The 19855-nt window shown below is 41.6% G+C and overlaps 1 protein-coding gene across 3 annotated transcripts in view; it reads left to right on the top strand.

Moving 5' to 3' along the window:
* Dcbld1 (discoidin, CUB and LCCL domain containing 1) overlaps window positions 1-19855 on the top strand; it is a 96082-nt gene that overhangs the window by 37213 nt on the left and 39014 nt on the right. For all 3 annotated transcript variants that reach the window (XM_029564812.1, XM_029564810.1, XM_029564811.1), the window contains exons 2-4: window positions 114-326; window positions 15670-15804; window positions 17329-17380. In XM_029564812.1, the coding sequence (XP_029420672.1) occupies window positions 114-326; window positions 15670-15804; window positions 17329-17380 (400 nt within the window). The remainder of the gene's footprint in view (window positions 1-113; window positions 327-15669; window positions 15805-17328; window positions 17381-19855) is intronic.

The following is a 19855-nucleotide window of genomic DNA, read 5'->3' as shown; positions in this document are numbered from 1 at the left end:
GGGAGGGAGGGAGGGAGGGACTAAATTCCATCACTTGGAGATGGTATAAGACTCTCAGTTCTTGGTAGGAGTCAATTGCACTTAAATCTTATATTCTTTCTTCTCTTTACCAGGTGATGGCTGTGGATACATAGTGACCTCTCAGGACAGCGGTACAATGACATCTAAGAATTATCCAGGGACTTACCCTAATCACACTGTTTGTGAAAAGACCATCACAGTCCCAAAGGGGAAGAGACTGATTGTGAAGTTGGGTGATTTGAATATTGAATCCAAGACCTGTACTTCTGACTATCTTCTCTTCACCAGCTCAACAGATCAGTATGGTAAGAAAAGATGTGGGTTTCTGTGAGCATGGAAGACACCGAGCAGAGAGAAAGACCAGCAGTGTGTTCATGAGCATCACAGCCTGGCAAGAATGGACGAGGCGCTTGCTTTGTGTAGGCTCTCTGGGTAATGTAGGTGCATTTGCTTCATAAACTGAAACAGTCCTCTGGGTCTCAGGGTTCTTTGAATTTCTGTCTTGCTGGAAAGAACACTGGAGACATCTGTGACATTTGTCTAAAACACGTTTATTGAGTGTTTACTGTGTATTTCAGATACTCTGAAGAACTGGGCTATAACAGTGAAGAAACAAAATTCCTCCCCTGTAGCTTACCCCCGTGGTTAGAGAATGGGAGGAAATAGATGCATTTATACTATGGCAGGTGGTGAGAAAGAAAAAGAGTAAGGCAAGGAAGAGCCTGTTGTAAGTCTGCTGATTCAGATGGGGTGGTCAGGCGGGCCCCTCCAATAGCTCAAGATTTGAGCAGAGACTGATGAAAGGAAATGAACTCTCAAGTTAACCTGTGCTCTGAGGTTTCTGGTAAAGGGACAAGCAGTGCAAAGGGAATTTTCTTAAATAACTTTTGAAATTTAGTTTCTGGTGGTTTGAGTTCCTCTGTTAGTGCCTGAAATCACCATCTGTGATGGTTCATATTGTCAACTCGACAGGATACAGAAAACAAATTAGAAGACCTTGGAATCAAATCTCTGGGAAGGTCTGTGAAGGATTTTCTGGATTTGGTTAATTGAGGTGGGAAGGCCCACCTCAACTACTGGACTGAATAAAAAGGAGAAAGTAAGTATGAGCATTCATCTCTGTCTGTCTCCTGACTGAGTGTGGTATGACTAGCCACCTTGAACTCCTGCTGACATGACTTCTCTGGGAAGATGGACTGTACCCTTGAACTGTGAGCAAAAATAAAACCTTTCTTCCTTAAGTTGCTTTTGTCAGGGTATTTTAGTCACAGTACCAGGAAAAGTAACTAATTCACCATCATAGTGATCAGTTGATCCTAAGTCCTAGGAGACAGCTTTTAGTAAAACAATTAGAAACCCAATCCTATAAACAGATTTATTGAGCTTAGAGATATTTTTTCAGAAATTCTGTATGTATCCAACTCCAAAAATGATTCAGGCTATAGGTAACCTCTTGCTTGCCCATTAAGCTCTCCAGGAGGCAGTTAGTTTCTCAAACACATTCAGCTGTCCACCTGTCTTTGCACTTGAGCCCAGTATCTCTGCTCTCAGAAAACCGAGAGACAGACAGAGACTGAGGAAGAAGAATAAGGAAGAATTAATTGAATATATCCAGCTGGGTTGCAAATTTGCTGGTTGTCTTGACTACTTCAGAGTACCTATTATCCGCTACAATTTTAGATTTTAGTTAGTTAGTTGGTTTGTTTGTTTTAAGAGAGGGTCTCATGTAGTCTAGGCTGGCCTTGAACTCAAGGATGATCTTGAACTCATAATCCTTCTGCCTCTACCTATGGAGTGCTGTAATTACAGGCATGCGCCATGCCTCTTTTATTTGGTGCTAGGGAACAACCCAGAGCTTCATGTGTGCAAGATAAGCCCTCTACCAACTGCCTACATCTCCATCTTGAGATTCTTGGGGCTGGAGGGATGGTTCAGTGGTTAAGAGCTCTGGCTACTCCTGCAAAAGACCTGGGTTCAATTCCCAGCACCCACATGGCAGCTAACAACCATCTGTAACTCCAGTTCCAGGGAATCTAATACCCTCTTCTCACCTCTTCAGGAATTGCACAACAAAGGTGCACTTACATACATGCAAACAATATACTCATACACATAAAACAAAAATTTAAATAAATAAATAAGTAAATAATTAAAAAAAATTTTAAAGCAAAGTTTAGATTCTTCACTAGGAAATAGATGCTGAATTGTGATTCATGTGTAGCAGTAAAGCTAATTATTTCTCTTTAAAGTTTTTCTGTATAGTTGTGTTTGTCTTTTACAAACAGAATTTATGTTCATAGAGATGAGTCTGTTGGACAGGAATGGCCCTTGCACATATTTTCTAGAATGCCTACATTCATCCTTGGGTAATTCTTATTAATTTCCTTCTACAGATAAGTGAAGTCACAATGAGATTTGGTAACATGACCAGGATTACACAACTAGATCATTAAGGGCCTAGGGAAGACTTATTTTTGTGTCTTTGTGGTTCTATAAGACACCTATTTCCATTGCTCTTCCCTTCCAATTCCAGCATCCAAATAAGCTATTGAATGGTTCTTAACCTTTTCAGGCAGGGAGGAACCCCCAGCAAGGCAGCACAGGACTGTAGTCCCAGCATATGGGGAGGAGGAGGTGGGAGGACCTCCTGCAAAAGGTCATCCTCAGCTGTATATCCCGTTCAAGGCCTACTTGTGCTATGAACCCTGTCTTCTCAGCTGGACCAGTCCATTATTCTGTTATGCAGCAATTTTGTCTAAGACAGAAGCAGAATAAGTAGTGATTTTAGTTGATGTTAAGACAACATGTTTAATGATACTTAGAGTTTCTTTCTTTTGTGGTTACTTTAAAGATTTCCTTTGATGAAAGCCACTAACCAGACCTATGTTTTAACTAAGTTAAAATAGTCCCCTGGTCAGTTTGAACTTCCTCAGGGAATACAGGAGAAGGCAGAGACGCTTTGTGTTCCTGTAACCTGAGCTTAGGCAGGGGGCAGTTTTGTGCCCTGCTGCTCCATCCTGGGAGGCTGGGAGGGTGGGGCCCTTCTACAGCTATGTGGCCACGGGGTCTGCATAAGTGCAGGGGCTGGGCTTCAGTGCCAGCACAGGGTTCCAGAAACCCACAGCCATATTGGAGAATGCCCACTGAAGAGTGGTGGGGAGGGACTGCATGTTCTGGAATGTCTTCTGTAGTTCCCTCTGATAGTTGTTATGTGTGACTGAAACAGTTGGGTGCTTTTACTTTATACAGTTCAGTATTTTTCATTAAGTAACTAATTGTTAAAACCGACTGACAAGGAACTTTAAGACTCAAAATTATCAGCATTTTCAATGTGGGGTAAATGTTTTGAAAAAGAGTGATGTTTAGGTGTGAGCCTTGGCAAACTTAGCTGAGTGAATATTCTTGGAATGTGTTCACATTAGCTATTGCAAATATGTTCAAGCTGTACAGGTTTCATCACTGGCCAGTTAACTCTTGATGGTTCATCCCCATGCCAATTTTGTTTAAAATGTTTGATTCATATACTTAGGGCATTTTTTAAAAATTCACATTCTTTAGCAACTGAGGAGATAGCTCAGGGCAATGCCAGCTTGAGGACCTGAGTTTGGATCCCCAGAACCCATGTAAAAGCCAGATGGGGAAGTACATGTCTATAACCCTGGTTGGGGTTGGGGTCAGGGTCAGTGTGGAGAAGGTAGGTCCTGGGGAGTTCACTGGCCACCCAGTCTAGTCAAAACAGTGAGCTTCAGGTTCAGTAAGAGACTTTGCCTCAAAAAAGAAGGGGAAGAAGTGATCACGGAAAGACATCCTGACATCAACCTTTGGCTTACACACACACATGCTCGCACGCACACACACCCAGAGAGAGAGGAACCTACATTCTTTGAAACAGAATGAACTGTCAGTAACTGTAAATGCCCCACTAGCTTTCATAGGGATCAGGCAGATGCACACTGAAGCTTGGTGTTAAAAGACCTGATGCAGACAAGATGGGATGATGAGTCTGTTTGTCATGTATATATGTATATATTCAACATCAATTAGAAGAAGGTGCTTTTTAGTCTGTAGCTAAGTTAAGAAAATGACCCTGCAATTTGCCCTTGAAATGGTTTTTAAAAAGTGGAATAATTAATAAATTTAAGCATATCAATTTTAGAAAATATATTTATTTTTGAGGAAAAAATTAATTATTAAAGATATTTTAAAGCACCAATTTCACTTACTGTTTTTTTTGAGACAGAGTCTCATGTATTATAGGCTGGCTTCAAAAATCTTTATGGAGAAGAGATGGGCCTTGAAGTCCTGATCCTCTTTTCTTGGTCTGGCTAAAAGTTACTTTAAAAAGTGATACAAACCTGGTGTGGGTGGCACACATCTTTAGTCCCAGCACTTGAGAGGCAGAGGCAGGGAGATCTGTGAGATCAAGGCCAGTCTGGTCTACATAGCGAGTTCCAGGTCAGCTGTTGTGCTACAGGGAGACCCTGTCTCAAAAAAATCAATAAAGAAATAAAGTGATATAACACCAGTTGTAGTGATTCACAAGTGTAATCCCATCACTGAGGAGGCTGAGGCAGGAGGATTGCTGTGAGTTCAGTACCAACTTGGGTTACATAGTGAGTTCCAGTCCATCTTGGGTTGTAGTGAAAGCCTGTCTCAAAACAAACAGTGATAGTATTATGTTGGCCAAAAATGCATTACTTCAATTTAATCACAGAGGAACATCAAAACAACCGAAATTGACAGACATTGTACAAAATAACTGGGCAGCACTCTTTAAACTGTACAAAAGATAACGACGGGCTGAGGAATTTTCCTAGATGAAAGGAGACTGAGGAGGTAGGCCAACCTGATTGTGAACTGGATGGATGCTAGACTAGGAAAGCAGCATTATTGTTTCTTTGAAGGGGCATCTCAGTCACCCTGGTCCTCTTAGTCTTGATTTTTTAAAATGTCTGTTAAGCAAAACATGATGCTTCTTATTTAGGGCCGTGGGGGGAGGGGGACAGAATAATAGCATACATGATCATGAAAGTCAGTATATAATTTATCACCCCAATTTTTTTTTGTGAGTATAAAAGTGAAGCTGGGCATGGCAGTACACATCTGTAACCCCAGCACTAGGAAGGCTAAGGTAGGAAGAGGTCATAGTTTGAGGCCACCCCGGGCTATGTACGAACTTGGAAGAAGGAGGATCAGACAAAGTTAGAGGACATCCTCATCTGAACAGGGAATTTGAAGCCAGTCTGGACTACAAGATCCTGTCTCAAGAAAAAGCAAATAAACAGGGAAAAAGAATACACACAGACACACACACACACACACACACACACACACACACAGACACAGACACACACACACACACACACACACACACACAGTAATCTTTAGGAGACTTGTTCATAGCACTTTCTAGCTGTGGGTGATAGACACTTCCAAAGTGAGAATACATCCGCATCATGTTTCTTTGTCTTCTTTTCACTGTCTTGTCCAATGTGATTTCCCCCCCCCACTCAAAACTGCATTGAGTTTAGGTTATTTCAAGCAAAATGTCTTCCAGTAAGTTTTTTGTTGTTCAAATAGATCAGTGTAGTATGAAACTTTGACAGGACTCAGATGGAAAGCAATACCTTCTTTTCAGAAAACAGTTTTGGACAAACAGCTTATCTTATATTTGAACATATAAAATAGTAGAAACTGAATATTTAGGTAACCGAACCTGTTCTAAGAATGAATACATTTACTTTGCAGCATACAGGTTGAGCATCCCAATCTGAAAATCTTGTATCTTAAATCCCGCTCTGAAACTTCTACACTGACACGCAAAATAGTTTGGGATGGAATGGGATGGGAAGATGTTCAGCAGGTAAAGTGCTTTTAGTGGGAGTATGAGGATCAGAGTTCAGATCCTCAGAACCCACAAAAATGGTAACTACCACGTGAGTGATTGGTAATCTCAGCATGTGGGAAGCAGAGTCAAGGGATTCCCCAGATCAAACTGGCTAGCTTAGTCTAACTCTGGGTTCCCTGGAGAGACTCTGCCTCAGTGTGTAGAGAGGAAAGTGATCTAGGGAGCTATCCTGCATCTTTATGGCAGCTGCACACACATGTCCACCCACACACATCTGACTACACACACACAGATACACAATAAATAAGTAAATAAAAGTTTTAAGTTTTGGATTTCAAGTGGGGGAGATTCAGTTGTTTTAACTTCTTTACCTCAGAGGGGGTTCCTTGAGCTGGGAAGTACATAAAAATATTCATCCCTTTTCAACCTTTTATGTTTAGCATAGCCTTGCCATTTCTTGTGCTCAGTATTTGCATAAAGTTTTACTTTAGCAAACACAAAAACAGTCTTCTTACAAAAGAGAAATTTGAGTATTGCTATTCACCATGAAGGAGAATTCACACTCAGATTTCTCTGTCTATAGATATCCCCTCTGCATTAAAGAAAGGCTTGGTCTCTGTATACTTACTGTATGGAAAGAGCAGGAAATAGTGCTGAAGATGCATGTACCTGGGCACCCAGTTATGTGCAGTACACTGGGCTCAGTACCTGAATGTTATTGATTATCTCGTTCTCTGAGTAGCCCTGTGACACTGATCCCATTACTAACCGCTACACAGAAGGAAACTGAAATTCAATGAGTTCAAGCAGCTTCTTAAGATCACTTAGCACCATTTAGGATTTAAGTGGGCATTTGACTCCATAGAGCCTGCTCATAATTAAGTATCACATCATCTCAGTTTAATGTAACAAAAGCCATCTGAGCCCTGAACTTGTGCATTATAAGGCCAGCTTGTAACTCTTCTCTGTCGGTCCCTGAAGGAAATAGACACTTCTTTCCGGTCTCCCTGCAGGGATATCCTGAGGCCAAAAATGAGGTTCTGAGAAACCACTTACAGAGTACTCTTACACATTTTGAGTTTAAAGCATCTTTTCTAGTCAAAGTACTGCAATAAGACAGGGTATCCCATGATGGAAGGAGACTGAAGGATCCTACTGTAGTCAGTTAAAAATATGTTCTTCTGCTAAGTGATTTGCTCTCTAGGAAAATCAGGAAATTCAAAGATTGTTCTACATTTCCTGCACCTCCACATCCAGAATTTTTTTAACCATTGTCAATGACTTATAAATACTGTAATGTGAAATTAATTGAAATGATAATATACACTAAAAACAGGAGGAATGGAAAAGGAGGAAATAGTAGGAGTTTTGACTCATAAGATTGCTATGTTTTCAGGATGACATATGTTTGACAGTCATAACATCTCAACATTATGACTCTTGGTTTTCTTTTATTTTTTTTTTTAATTCCAAAAGAAGAAAACACAAGATTGGAAACCACTGTTTTACAAGTAGTTTATGTCTCTCAGACATACAGAGTAGATTATAAAATTCTTAGGATTGCGAATGATAAGAACACAGAACTTTAAAGGAATTAACAGCATGTAAAAGGCTGTGTCTGCCAAATTGTTCCACTCCAGGTATTTCATTAAAATAACCTTAAGTCTCTAGGGGAAAAAGCTAGGGGTGGCCTCCTCCTTCCTCCCAAATACTTCCCCGGAGTCATACTGTGATTCAGTTTCAATAATTGCCATCCTTTGTGAGAGAGAGCACTAATGGTTGGGGTGGGTGCTGGGCTGCTCTGTGCAGGCCCTTCTTTAGTCTGGGTCCCTGAACCCCAAAGAAAGCCCCACCTTTGTCTAGGAATCTAGACAAAAATCTGGCTTATTTATCATGTGTTACTGATTTTTGTCTGAGAACCAGAGACCAAAACTCACCAGGGATACCACTTACATTGTTACGTGACTATGGTTTTAATGGCACAGTCTTGGAGTATCTTCTTTTTTATGTTAATTCTCCTTTTCAAAGAAGATGGCCCTGAAAATTCTGTAGTTTTGTACATTGACCTTATTGCGACTAGCAGGCCTGAACGAACCCTGCCATTTGACTGCACTGAAAACCAAATGGAAAATGGACACAAATCTAATGGTGTTTGCAGCTTTAGCACTTCTGAGGATTGTTTTACCAGCCTACCCCTCAGCACAAAGCTGGCCCACGCTGGGTGCCACTTTCCTGGCAGCAGATAGTGTGCCATGTGGCTAGGCCTGCCAGTGGCCTTCCCAGGGAGGGTCACTGAGCCCCACCAGCCATGTTCTTATCTGTCCTGAAAATTATACATGTGCTTCAGAAGGGGCTCCATAAGGCTAATAAGGGGTTTCAGGAGGCTTTTTTGTTGTTCCTTTTAATTTATGACAAACCTCTCAGGAGGTAATTTTTCATCTGGTGCCTTTTTGCTGTTTTAATACTGACACTGTTGTCATAGAGGGGAGGAAAGGAGATTGCCCTCTTGATGTTATGCATGGCTTTTTTTTTTCTTTAGGTGTTTTTTAGTTTTTTGAGTCAGTCTCACTGTATAACCCTGGCTGACCTGGAACTCACTGTGTAGACCAATCTCAGATGACAGAGATCAACCTGCCTCTGCCTCCTGAGTCCTGGGATTAAAAGCCTGTGCCACAATACCTGGCCTTAATGGCGTTTTTAAAAACATGTCCCTTTCTTAGTTATATCAGTTTCAATATCGAAACCACATACCCACCAGAAACGAACTGGAACTGTCTCTCACTTAACTCTTATTGCCTTGTAATGCTCAGTGTCTGAGGCAGGCCATGTAAAGAAGAAACCTATGCATCTAATGTTGCTTTTGTGTATGTATGTGATGCTAGTTTTACCCATTAATGACTGATTTTTGTACTTTAGGACATAGTACTTACTTTAGTGGTTTTATGAATGCTTACTAAAATGGAGAACACCAAAAACCTCAAAGCTGTCTTGAGAAACAAATGCCATAGTTATCTGGTAGACTACCTGCCTGCTAAGGTGCCAGCAGTAAGTTTTGTTGTATAGAATGTTTGAACCCTTGTCCTTAATATCTGTCTCTGTAAACATACCTGCAGAAGGGATTTCTTCCCTGTAGCCTTGGGATACACAAGCATCTGTGCTGGCAGTCATGCAGGCTGTAATTTGACTCTACCAGTGTTGTAGCAGTTGGGATATGAGGTAGAGAGATGGCTCAGTTAAGATCACTTGCTGCTCTTTCAGAGGACATAGGTTCAGTTCCTAGCACCCACATGGCAGCTAGCAACCATCCATAACTCGATTTCAAGGGATACAATGCCCTCTTCTGACCTCTGCAGGCATTGCATGACATGGGTACACTTACATACATGCAGGCAATACACTCATACACATAAAATAAAAATAATAAAATATTTTTCTTAAAAAAGATATGATGTAGGGAGAACTATAAAAACTGGGGATTTTGTAACTCAAGGCCCAGAACTTCAGAGTGGTAGCTCCTCTGGGTCCAAAGTATAGACAAAATGAGTTTCTCACCCTCCAAGTAAATGCTTGGTCTCTGGACTGCCTGATTTCCATAACACATGGAGAAAGAAGTGCTATGCACTGCTGCACAGATTGTCAGCTTGCCAGAGCATTGAGAGCATTCCAGGCTTGGCTTGGAGCAGGCAGTTTATTCTTCCTTGTAGGACAGCTCTGTTTTATTCATGCATGATAATAAAGGGTTTCCCTTTCAGCTGCTGATGGAACAGTAGCCCCAAACAAGGGATGTGCTGAGAGGAACTGGCCCCTGTGCTCAAAGAAGGCAGCTCCTGCTGTTCCTGAGCCTTTTGTCCTGGGACTTTTGTTTGCTAGGACTTGATCTTATGTCTGGTGACAAATGCCACAACGTTGTACCATTTGGTATCACTGATAGCTCCTCCCACAATCCAGGACTGCCACTTAGGGCCCACAAAAGGTAATTTCTTCCCTGATTTTTCTGCCTACCTAATGAACTTCCTGTCCCAGCCTCATGGAAATTTGTGACTTCAACATAAGATAGAACTTGCCCCATAGATAAGAATAGAGGTTACAGGGGCTGGGAATGTCCCTCAGTTGGTAGAAGGCTTACCTAGCATGCACGAGGCCCTGGGCTGGACCACTACACAAAACCAGGTGTGGTCGCTCATGCCTGTAATGTCAGCACTCCACTGGGGAGGTGGCAGCAGGTAGATCAGATGTTAAGGTCATCTTCATCTACACCTGAAACCCTTTCTCAGAGGAGAAAAAATACAAAGAGAATAGAGGCTTGGGAAGGGGAGGTCTTGGATGACAGTGCAACAAAACACACAACACTGATGGCTATAAGGAGACAGCCCCCAAAAGTGGAAGTCCGAATTTTAGGGTAAAACTGATTTTGAACAAAACGGGTTTGCCAATCCATGAACACCACCAGGACAGAGAATATAACCATGGTCAAAACTAAAAGTCACTGAGCACTCACTTGGGTTTCCAATGAAGTTTATCTTTTCAAATGTTTGTTGTTGTTGTTGAGACAAGGTCTCACTATGTAGCGTGGCTGGCCTGGAACTCACTCTGTAGACCAGACTGGCCTTGAACTCAGAGCTTCTTGAATGCTGATTAGAGAAGTGCTGACACACGCCTTTTTCCAAATGTTTAAATATAAGTGAGACACTTCTTAAAAGTCAAATGGAAGGTACTAAGTGAAGACTTGGATCACTTAACAGGGGGAGCCTGTTCTGAGAAATGCACCACTGGGCAGTTGTTACAAGACCTTCACTGTGTGTACTTGCAAAGCCTAAGTGGTGCACATCAGTCAGCATGGATTTTTTTTTTTTTTTCTGAGACAGGGTTTCATGTAATCCAGTCTTCCCTTGAGCTTGTTGTGTAGCTGAGAGTGTCCTTGAGCTTCTTATCCACCTACCTCCACTTCCTAAGACCTGAGATTACAGGCATGTGACACCATGTCTGTCCTCAACATGGCTTTATTCTTGTTCTTAAGAGAGGGGTGATTAATTTACTTTAGCTCAATTTTTAGCCTGTCCTGGGAAGGAGGGTGTGGTAGAGCAGGAGGATCAGGAGTTTAAGGCCATCCTTGGCTTCAGAGTGAGTTCAAGGCCAGTTTGGACTTCAATGAGATTCTGTTTTTTGTTTTTTCCTTTAAAAAAAAAAAATATATATATATATATATATATGTACACATATATTTACCATATATACATATATAGATATGAAACATACTCTAATATAAATATAGTAAGCACATAAACCAATAATAATAGTCATCTGTTTTCAGGTGTTATATACTACACATAATTAGTTGTAGTGTACTTCTAGTGCACTGGCAGGATAAGAAGTTTATTGTTTGTTTGTTTGGAGACTGGGTCTTGCTCTGCAGCCCAAGCTGGCTTGGAAGTTACTATAGCTCATCGCAATCCTCCTGCATTAGCCTCCCAGTGCTGGGATCATAGGCATCGGCTACCCCATCCAGCTCAGGAAGTTTACTTCTACCAGCATCACCCCAAGCTTGTAACTGATGCATTATGCTTTGACTTTATGATTTGATTTTATGGGACCACATTAACGTTCATGACCCATTATTGACCAAAGATCTCTTATGTGGAGCATGATTATCTCCTTAAACAAGTGTGTGGACTGGAGAAAGGGTTTCATAAGAAAAGATAGCATCCTGCCAGGCCTGGTGGTACATATTTGTCATCCTGTAGGAGACTGATGCAAGAAGATCATAAGTTCAAGGATTACCTATGCTACTCGGTGAATTAAAGGCCAGCCTGAGCAACTTAATAGCTTAGTCTTAAAAGAAAAAGTGAAAAAGAGGGTCCGGGTTGTAGTTCAGTGGTAGAGCACTTGCCTTGCCTGTGCGAGGCCCTAGGTCCACAATGTGGAGGGAGTAGGTCATCATCCTCAAAGGATTTTGCTGAAGACTGAGAGTGTTGCTTGGCACAAACTTGGATATTCAGTTTCCCCTACCACTGTCAAGTCATGTTTCTCTATTTTCATCTCTTTTCCCTTTTAACTAGTTATTAGCTCCTAGTCTGTGGAAAGGAATCTGCAGCTGTCAAGGCTTGGGACAAGTAGTAATTTGGACGCTGTGCCTTTGACAGCACTGCAGCCAGTGCTCCACTCCCATCCTCACCCCAGACTAAGATTCCCTCTTAGTGACAGAGTAGTGCTATAGCGACGTACAGAACCAAGAGAGCAGTTCTTCATGACTCGTAGAGAGGGCTTATCCCACTCCTGCTACCTTTTTGCAGCACACTAGTGAGACTGAGATGAATTGGTGTCTGGGGCCTGAAGGTAATTAAAGGACAAATGTGTTTACTTTTGCTTTCTTTGAACTTCTTCCAGAAGCGTTTATGTGCTTATCGTAACTTTGGGAGGATGAAACCAAATTAGTGTTTTACTAGATGTGCTTGGCATCTAGGATAGCATATTTTGTACAGTTTTCTGTGATAACATACATTCTTATCTAAGGGATATGCAATTTTACAACCTTTCAGTTCTTCTATAAACTCAGAAAAGAGAAGTTTAACTGAATTATGATTGATTATCAATTTAGACTTGCTTGCCACCATTTTTATCAGAACTCATTGGAATGCTGTGGAAAGTTAGGCAGAGACTTGATATTCAACACGATTTGTATAGGAGTAAGTGGGTGTACTGGATAGCTTTGGTGGTCAACTTGGCACCCATAGATAGAGGGAGCCTCAATTGGGGAATTTCCTCCATTGAACTGGCCTGTGGCCATGTCTCTGGGGCATTTTTTTGATTACTGAGTGATGTGGGAGAGCCCAACACACTGTGGTTGGTGCCACCCATGGGCAGGTGGTCCTGTATCATGTAAGAAGGCAGGCTGAGCACAGACCAAGGGAGCAAGCCAGTAAGCAGCATTCATTCCTCCATGGCCTGTGCTCCAGCTCCTGCCTCCAGGTTCCTGTCCTGAGTTCCTACCTCGGGCTTCCTGCTGAACTGTGACCCGGGAGATGTGAGACAAATAAACCCTTTCTCCCCAGGTTGGCATTGGTCAGAGTGTTTTGTCACAGCAGTGGAGAAACAAACTAGAGCAGTGGGCAAATGCAGGAGTGTAGAGAAAAATGTTCTAACTTGTTAACAGCAGCATGCTACTTCATTTTCGTCCTTGGGGTTATACACCAAGCATATTCACTTCCCTGCAGAGAGCAAAAGCATTTCAAACATGTAAAACAAAAGTTGGAAAAGTCAGACACAGCTGTCTGCCTCACTTTACAAAAATCCTTATTCTACCTCATTATATGAGTAAAGTTTTAATTTTCTGTCTTCAGTATTTATGAACAATATTAAAATGTGTAAAAATCCATATCATCTGTATATTTGTGCATTCCAGATGTATTAGTTACTTTTGCTGTAATAAAATAACCTGACATAAGAAATTTAAGGGAGAAAGCATTTATTTTGGCTCACAGTTTAAAGGATACAGTCCATCATGATAGGGAAGTCCTGGCAGCAGGAGCTTGAGACAGGTGGTCAAGTTGCATCCGCAGGAGGCAACAGGGAACAATGGATATTGTGCCCAGCTAGCCTTCTGTCTTTTATGCAGTCCAGGACCCAAGCCCAGGGAATTGCTGCTGCCTCCTTTTAGGGTGGGCTTTTCCATCTCAATTAACCTAATCAAGATAATCCCTCACAGACATGCCCAGAGGCTTGTCTCATAGGTGATTCTGGGTCTTGTTAAGTTGATAAGCATTAACCATAACTTCAGACAACTGCTTTTACATACTAGGCCAGCATTCTACTACTGCGTTATCTCTATAACCCTTGGGGTTTTTTGAGGCATGTTCTTGGCATGTAGCCCCAGATACCCTTGAATTCAAAATCCTCCTGCCTCTGCCTCTCAAGTGCTGGGATTAGAGGCATGAACCATCATACCCAGCTCTATTACACAATTATATTCTTGCTTTGATTTCACTTATTCTCCATGGTATTTCTAAGTAACTGAATTTAAAAAAAAAATTTAATATATCCTTTTTTTTTATTACAAATTGTTGTAAATAGAACATTTCAATTCAATTCAAACAGTATTCGAAAGGCAGGCTACATAGTACCTATGAGGTACTCTGAAATCTGCTCAAAATACAGAAATCAATATAAAATTGTCTTGCTCTGTGGAACACAGTCTAAAGTAATAATATTATTTATTAAAGAAGCACTTATATAGCTCTTGGTATAGTGTACTATTCTGAGTAATTTGTAAACGTGAGCTCATGTAAGCAATGTAAGCAAAGATGTATGCTGAGGGCTTCTAAAGAGGGAAGTTGGGGCTGGAAGATGGCTTAGTTGGTAGAGTGCCTGCTGCATGAGCATTAGAGCCTGTGCTTGGATTTCCAGTACCCAAGTAAAAGCCAGACACAGTAGCTAAGACGGTAACCTCAGCTGGGGAGGAGGGGAGGGGAATCCCTGTAGCTCATTGCCAGCCAGCCTGGCCTCATCAGCAAGCTCCAGGTTCAGTGAGAGACTGTTCAAAAAATAAGAAAGAAAACAAAGCTGGGATGTAACTCAGTTGGCAGAGTGCTTGCCTAGCATGAAGCCCTGGGTTGATCCCCAACACCTTAGAAACTGGGTGTGGTGGTGCACGCCTGTGATCCCAACACTCAGGAAGTGGAAGCAGGAGGATCAGAATTTCAGAGCATTCAGCTGTGTAATAAAATTGAGGCTAACTGTGGCTACATGAGAACCTGTCTCAAAAATTATTTAAAGTGAGACTTGGTAGCACAGGCTTTAATCCCAGTGCTCAGGAGGCAAAGTTGGTTGATCTCTGTGAGTTCAAGGTCAGCCTAGTCTACATAGTTAGTTCCAGGTCAGCCAGGACTACACCGTGAGACCCTGTCTCAAAGAAAAACAAGGGGGTGGGGGGTGGGGACTGGAGAGATGACTCATCAGTTAAGAGCACAGGCTGCTCAGTTCCCAGTGTCCACATAGTAGCTAATAACCATCTGTGACTCCAGTTCCAGGGAATCCAATGGTCTCTTCTGGCCTCCTCAGACATTGCATAATCATGATGCAACTGCATACATGCAAACAAAACACTCATAAAATAAAAATAAATATGTCAAAAAAAGGGTTGAAAGCAATAGAGGAAGGCACCTGAGGTCAGCAACAGGCTTGTGCACCCCCCACACACACGTGCACACACAGAAAAAAATGAATGAATAAATAAGTAGAGAGAAGTGGCCATTGTTTGGGTTTCACCATAACTAATAATGAGGAATGGCAGAGCTGTGGGCAGGAAGATAAGCCCCTAGCACTCTCTTATTCTCTCGAATCTTCAGAACAGGACACGTGAACAAGACAGGACAGCTGAGCCATGTTGCTAGCCCAATATGATCATTGGACACTGTCTTTTTATCTGAAGCCGCCTTTGAATATGAGTTTCTCCAAACAAATTTAGGAGGCCCCTGGAGTATCTTCTCTAAGATAAGATTTCTCAGATGTATTTATTTGACCTTTATTAGGTTTTGGTCTTGGAAAAAGACTGCCTGTTGAATTGTTCATAGTGAGCAAGCTCCAATGTACTGTTTATCTACAGCAGGCTACTCCCCCCAGCCCCAGCTTAGCAGTCTAAGCAAGTTTACAGATTGATTTCTGTGTCCAACAAAATTCCAGAAGGTTAAGGATTACAATTTTGCATATGTTATATGGTAGACTTGACCTCTGAGGAGGGCAAAATGCTCTATCAGTTGTTTGTGCTGTGTATGGTTTGAGATGTGCCACATGTGCTTTGTTTTCAGGTCCATATTGTGGAAGCTGGGCTGTTCCCAAAGAACTCTGGCTGAATTCAAACGAAGTGACTGTTCGCTTCCAAAGTGGATCCCACATTTCTGGTCGGGGTTTTTTGCTGGCCTATGCCAGCAGTGACCATCCAGGTACAGCAGGAAAACTGACATGTGTGTGTAAACCATATCTGCCTCTTGATACTTATTACTTCCTCTGGAAAGAATTGTGATCTCAAATGCAACATTTAAGACAGAGAGGAACAGTTTCTTTGCAAGTATTTGATCTCCACCAAGTCATTATAGAGCAAAAAGGGTAGATGGAGCCAATAATCAACTGATGGTGGGGTGAAGGGGATCTCATTTCCTATAAACCTTGGATGGGACATCTTTGGAGCAGTCCTCTGACCCTAATGCCTGGCTTCTCTGAAGCTGCTCCTCAGCCTCCTTCCTTCTTCAGGAAGCGAGCCTTTTAACCAGTGTGTCTCACATTAATCTCACATTAGTGCGCCAGCATGGAGACACACAGTATGAGCATGATGAGACATCACTGTCATATGGTACCCTAACCATGGGTAGGGGAAAAAGGAAGAGAGTATGAACACTGGTGAGAGAGAGAGGAAAGTGTGAGCTCCTATCCTGACCTGCTGCAGTGCAGAGTCATCACCACACCGCCTACTCCATGGCTAGCCAGGATCATAAGGTGCCCAAGTTTCTTCTGTCAGTCCCCTTTGGAAGAAATATTTCCAGAAAGGGGTGTGCCACTCACTTCCTCTGTAGCCAATCAGATATGATTCATATATTCATCACTAAGATTCCTGAAAGATTTTGGAAAGGAAAGAGCTTTTGGCAAGAGTAGAATATTGGCGGACTGTTGTAGGTTTATCTGAATGCATTTGCCCCCACAGCCTTAGCTTCCCACTGTGGAGTGTGAGTTCAGTTATGAATGTTTCTAAACAAAGGCCCTTCCTTTGAAATGCTTGCTCTTGATTGATCAAGAGCAGCACCCTGTTGATACTCAGACAGACTTGTATTTCTGTGTCACTAGATGACCTTGACTGAATTATGTGAACTAAAATGTTTCTGGCAAGCCAGGGGTGTAGCTCAGGTGATAGAGTGCTTGCCCGTGTGTAAAGCCCTGGGTTTGATCTCCAGCACCACATAAATCCGACCAGGGTGGCACATGCAGTAATTCCAGAACTACGGAGGTCGGGGTGGGAGGATCAGAAAAGTTCCAGGTCTTCCTCAGCTACATAGTGAACTTGAGGCCAGCCTGGCCAACCTGGGACCCTGTCAAAAAAATCCTGGTAACCTTCTCCATGGACCATGGTGGGTTTTTGAAATAGTTTTTCTCCTCTCAAAGTGGTTGTACACATGATGCCTGTAGATAGATAATGGTTAGTGACTGTTGGTTTTCCTGTTAGAAGTAGACTTTGTTATCACTCTCTAGATAGACTATTACACTAAAAAACATCATTGGTGAGAGAAAAGAAAAATAAACTGATTAAATACTAGACAGTAATCTTGGGTGTTTATTTTTACACAAGAAAATTCAGATAGCATGATCATAATACTTTCAAAAATTGTCTTTTTTATTTCAAAAGAAGTCTTTAGAAAAGCACAAGTGCCCTGACTCATACTCCATCTGCTAATTGTATTTGTCTTTATTTACAACAGATTTAATAACGTGTCTAGAACGTGGCAGTCATTATTCAGAGGGAAAATACAGGTAAATATAGGTGTCCTGACTGTGTTTCAGTCATGTTGTAAAATGCCTTGTTCTTAATATGAAACTAGATAAAAATTCCTATTTGTACTTAAATTGTTTTTAAACTATCCATGTTGTGTCAATAAGGAATATTTGGGATGGTTTTTCAAAAGACAGAGGTCAGCAAACTTTTCGTCAAGCGTTGCATTATAAATATTTTAAGTTTTGTAGGCTATGAGTTCCTATTGCATTGTTATATACAATTTCTGTTGTTGTAGCAAAAAAAAGCAAAGACAGAGGCTGGAGGGATGACTCAGCAGTTAAAATGTGTGCTGCTCTTACAGAGGACCTGAATTCATTTTCCAGCACCCACATCAGGTGTCTCATAATCTCCTGTAACTCCAGCTCCAGTGAGATCCAATATCTCTGGCCTCCATGGTGCACATACTCACAGACATGTACACATACATGTAATTAAAAATAAAATCTTTGGGGGCTGGAGAGATGGCTCAGCAGTTGGGAGAATTGGCTGCTCTTGCAGAGGACTAAGGTTTGATTCCCAGCACCCACATGGAGGATAACAACTGTCTGTAACTCCAGTTCCAGAGGAATCTAATGCCCTGTTCTGACCTCTTCAGGCATTGCACAACATAGGTGCACTTACATACATTCAGTAAAACACATAAAATAAAAATAATAAATATTTATAAATATATATATTATATAGTATATAAATAAAATAGTTTAAATTAAAAATAAGGGGGCTGGAGAGATGGCTCAGTGGTAAAGAGCACTGACTGCTCTTGCAGAGGACCCGGGTTTGATTCCCAGCACCCACATGGCATCTATGAACTGTCCTTAACTCCAGTTCCAGGGAAATCCGATGCCCTCTCCTGACCTCTGCGGCATTGCCTGACATGGGTACACTCACATACATGCAAGCAATGTACTCATACACATAAAATAAAAGCAATAAATAAAAATATATTAAAAAGTAATCATTAACAAGTCTCCATAGGAGGTGGTTGCTGGAATTGGCAATTCTTGGGCTGGAGAGATGGCTCAGCGGTTAAGAACACTGGCTGTTCTTGTAGAAGACCCGGGTTCGAATCCTAGCACCCACATGGCAGCTAACAACCGTCTGTAACTCCAGTTCCAGGGGAATCCAACAGCCTCTTTTGTCCTCCGTGGGCACTGCATGACACAGGTGCACTTACCTACATGGAGGCAATACACGCATACACATCAAATTAAAATAAATCAATAAATCAATAAATAAAAATAAAATCTTTTTTAAAAGCAAAAGTAGATAATATGAAAACAAATGTGTCAATGTTATAGTAAAAATTCATTTATGAAAACAAGCAGGGGTAGAGATATGGCTTAGTGGTTAAGAGCACATACTGCTCTTGCAGGAGATCTGAGTTCAGTTACAAGTACCCGTGTCAAGCAGTTCAAAACTGCCTATAACTACAGCTCCAGAGGATTCTCTGCTTTCTTCTGCCCTCCATGGGCACCTGCACTCATGTGTATACACCCAAACACAGATACACACATGCACATATAATTAAAGATAACATCTTTGAAAAAAAATAAAAAGCAGGGTGGGGCTGTGCCCCACTTGGTAAATTGCTTGTATAGCATGTACAAAGTCCAAGTTTTCTCTCTAGTATCATATTAACTGGGCATTGTGGTGCACATCTGTAATCCAGCCACTCATAAGCTGGCGATAAGAGGTTCCACAGCGCGTTAGAAGCCAGCCTGGGCTATATGAAATTTCATTAGAAAGAAACAGCAAGCAGCAAATTGGTTTTGGTCTATAGTTTGCTGACCCCTCAGTTCTTTATGTTACCAATAAGTCACATTTGAGTCTAGAGCATACTTTTTTTCTTCCTAGATAGTATTTGGGAGTGAAATATATAAGTCATAGGGGAGAGAAGATGATGAGGGTTCATTTCATCTTACCCTAAAGAAAATCCTGCTAATAATAAGAACATGGGGATTGTTATTCCAGCTTTACTTTAACTGGAAAATCTACTTAAATTCTTCGATGTACATTTACTTATTAATGAAGTGAGATGTTCTAGAGCGGGATTCCCAGCCTATGCTGTTTGGGGCTCTGTAGGGCTCTCATGGGCGTCAGATGCTTAGCTTCCCTGGCTTCTACCATCTGCATGCCAGTTGTGATAACCAAGAAGGTCTCTAGACAATGCCTGAAGTCTTCTGGTGGACAAAAGCGCTCCCAACTCAGAACCACTGTCTAGAGGTCTCTGCCAACAGCAGTAACAAAACTAACTTTAGAGTGCTTAGTGGCAGCCACAGTTTCCTGCACTTTGAACATAAGTAGCTCTTATGGTGCTCCAACATATCCACACAATTGTTTCTGTTATATCCTGAAAATGAGACACAAGACTGCTAAGTAATCTCTTACTCAGGGCTACACTAAGTACACCCCGAGAGTGGGGTTTAAAAACCTATGTTCTTAACTGTCTCAGA

Source organism: Nannospalax galili, unplaced genomic scaffold, assembly GCF_000622305.1.
Source record: "Nannospalax galili isolate Female #2095 unplaced genomic scaffold, S.galili_v1.0 scaffold417, whole genome shotgun sequence".
NCBI lineage: Eukaryota > Metazoa > Chordata > Mammalia > Rodentia > Spalacidae > Nannospalax > Nannospalax galili.
The sequence above is the reverse complement of the archived record's forward strand: the minus strand, read 5'-3'. Positions and strand labels throughout refer to the sequence as shown.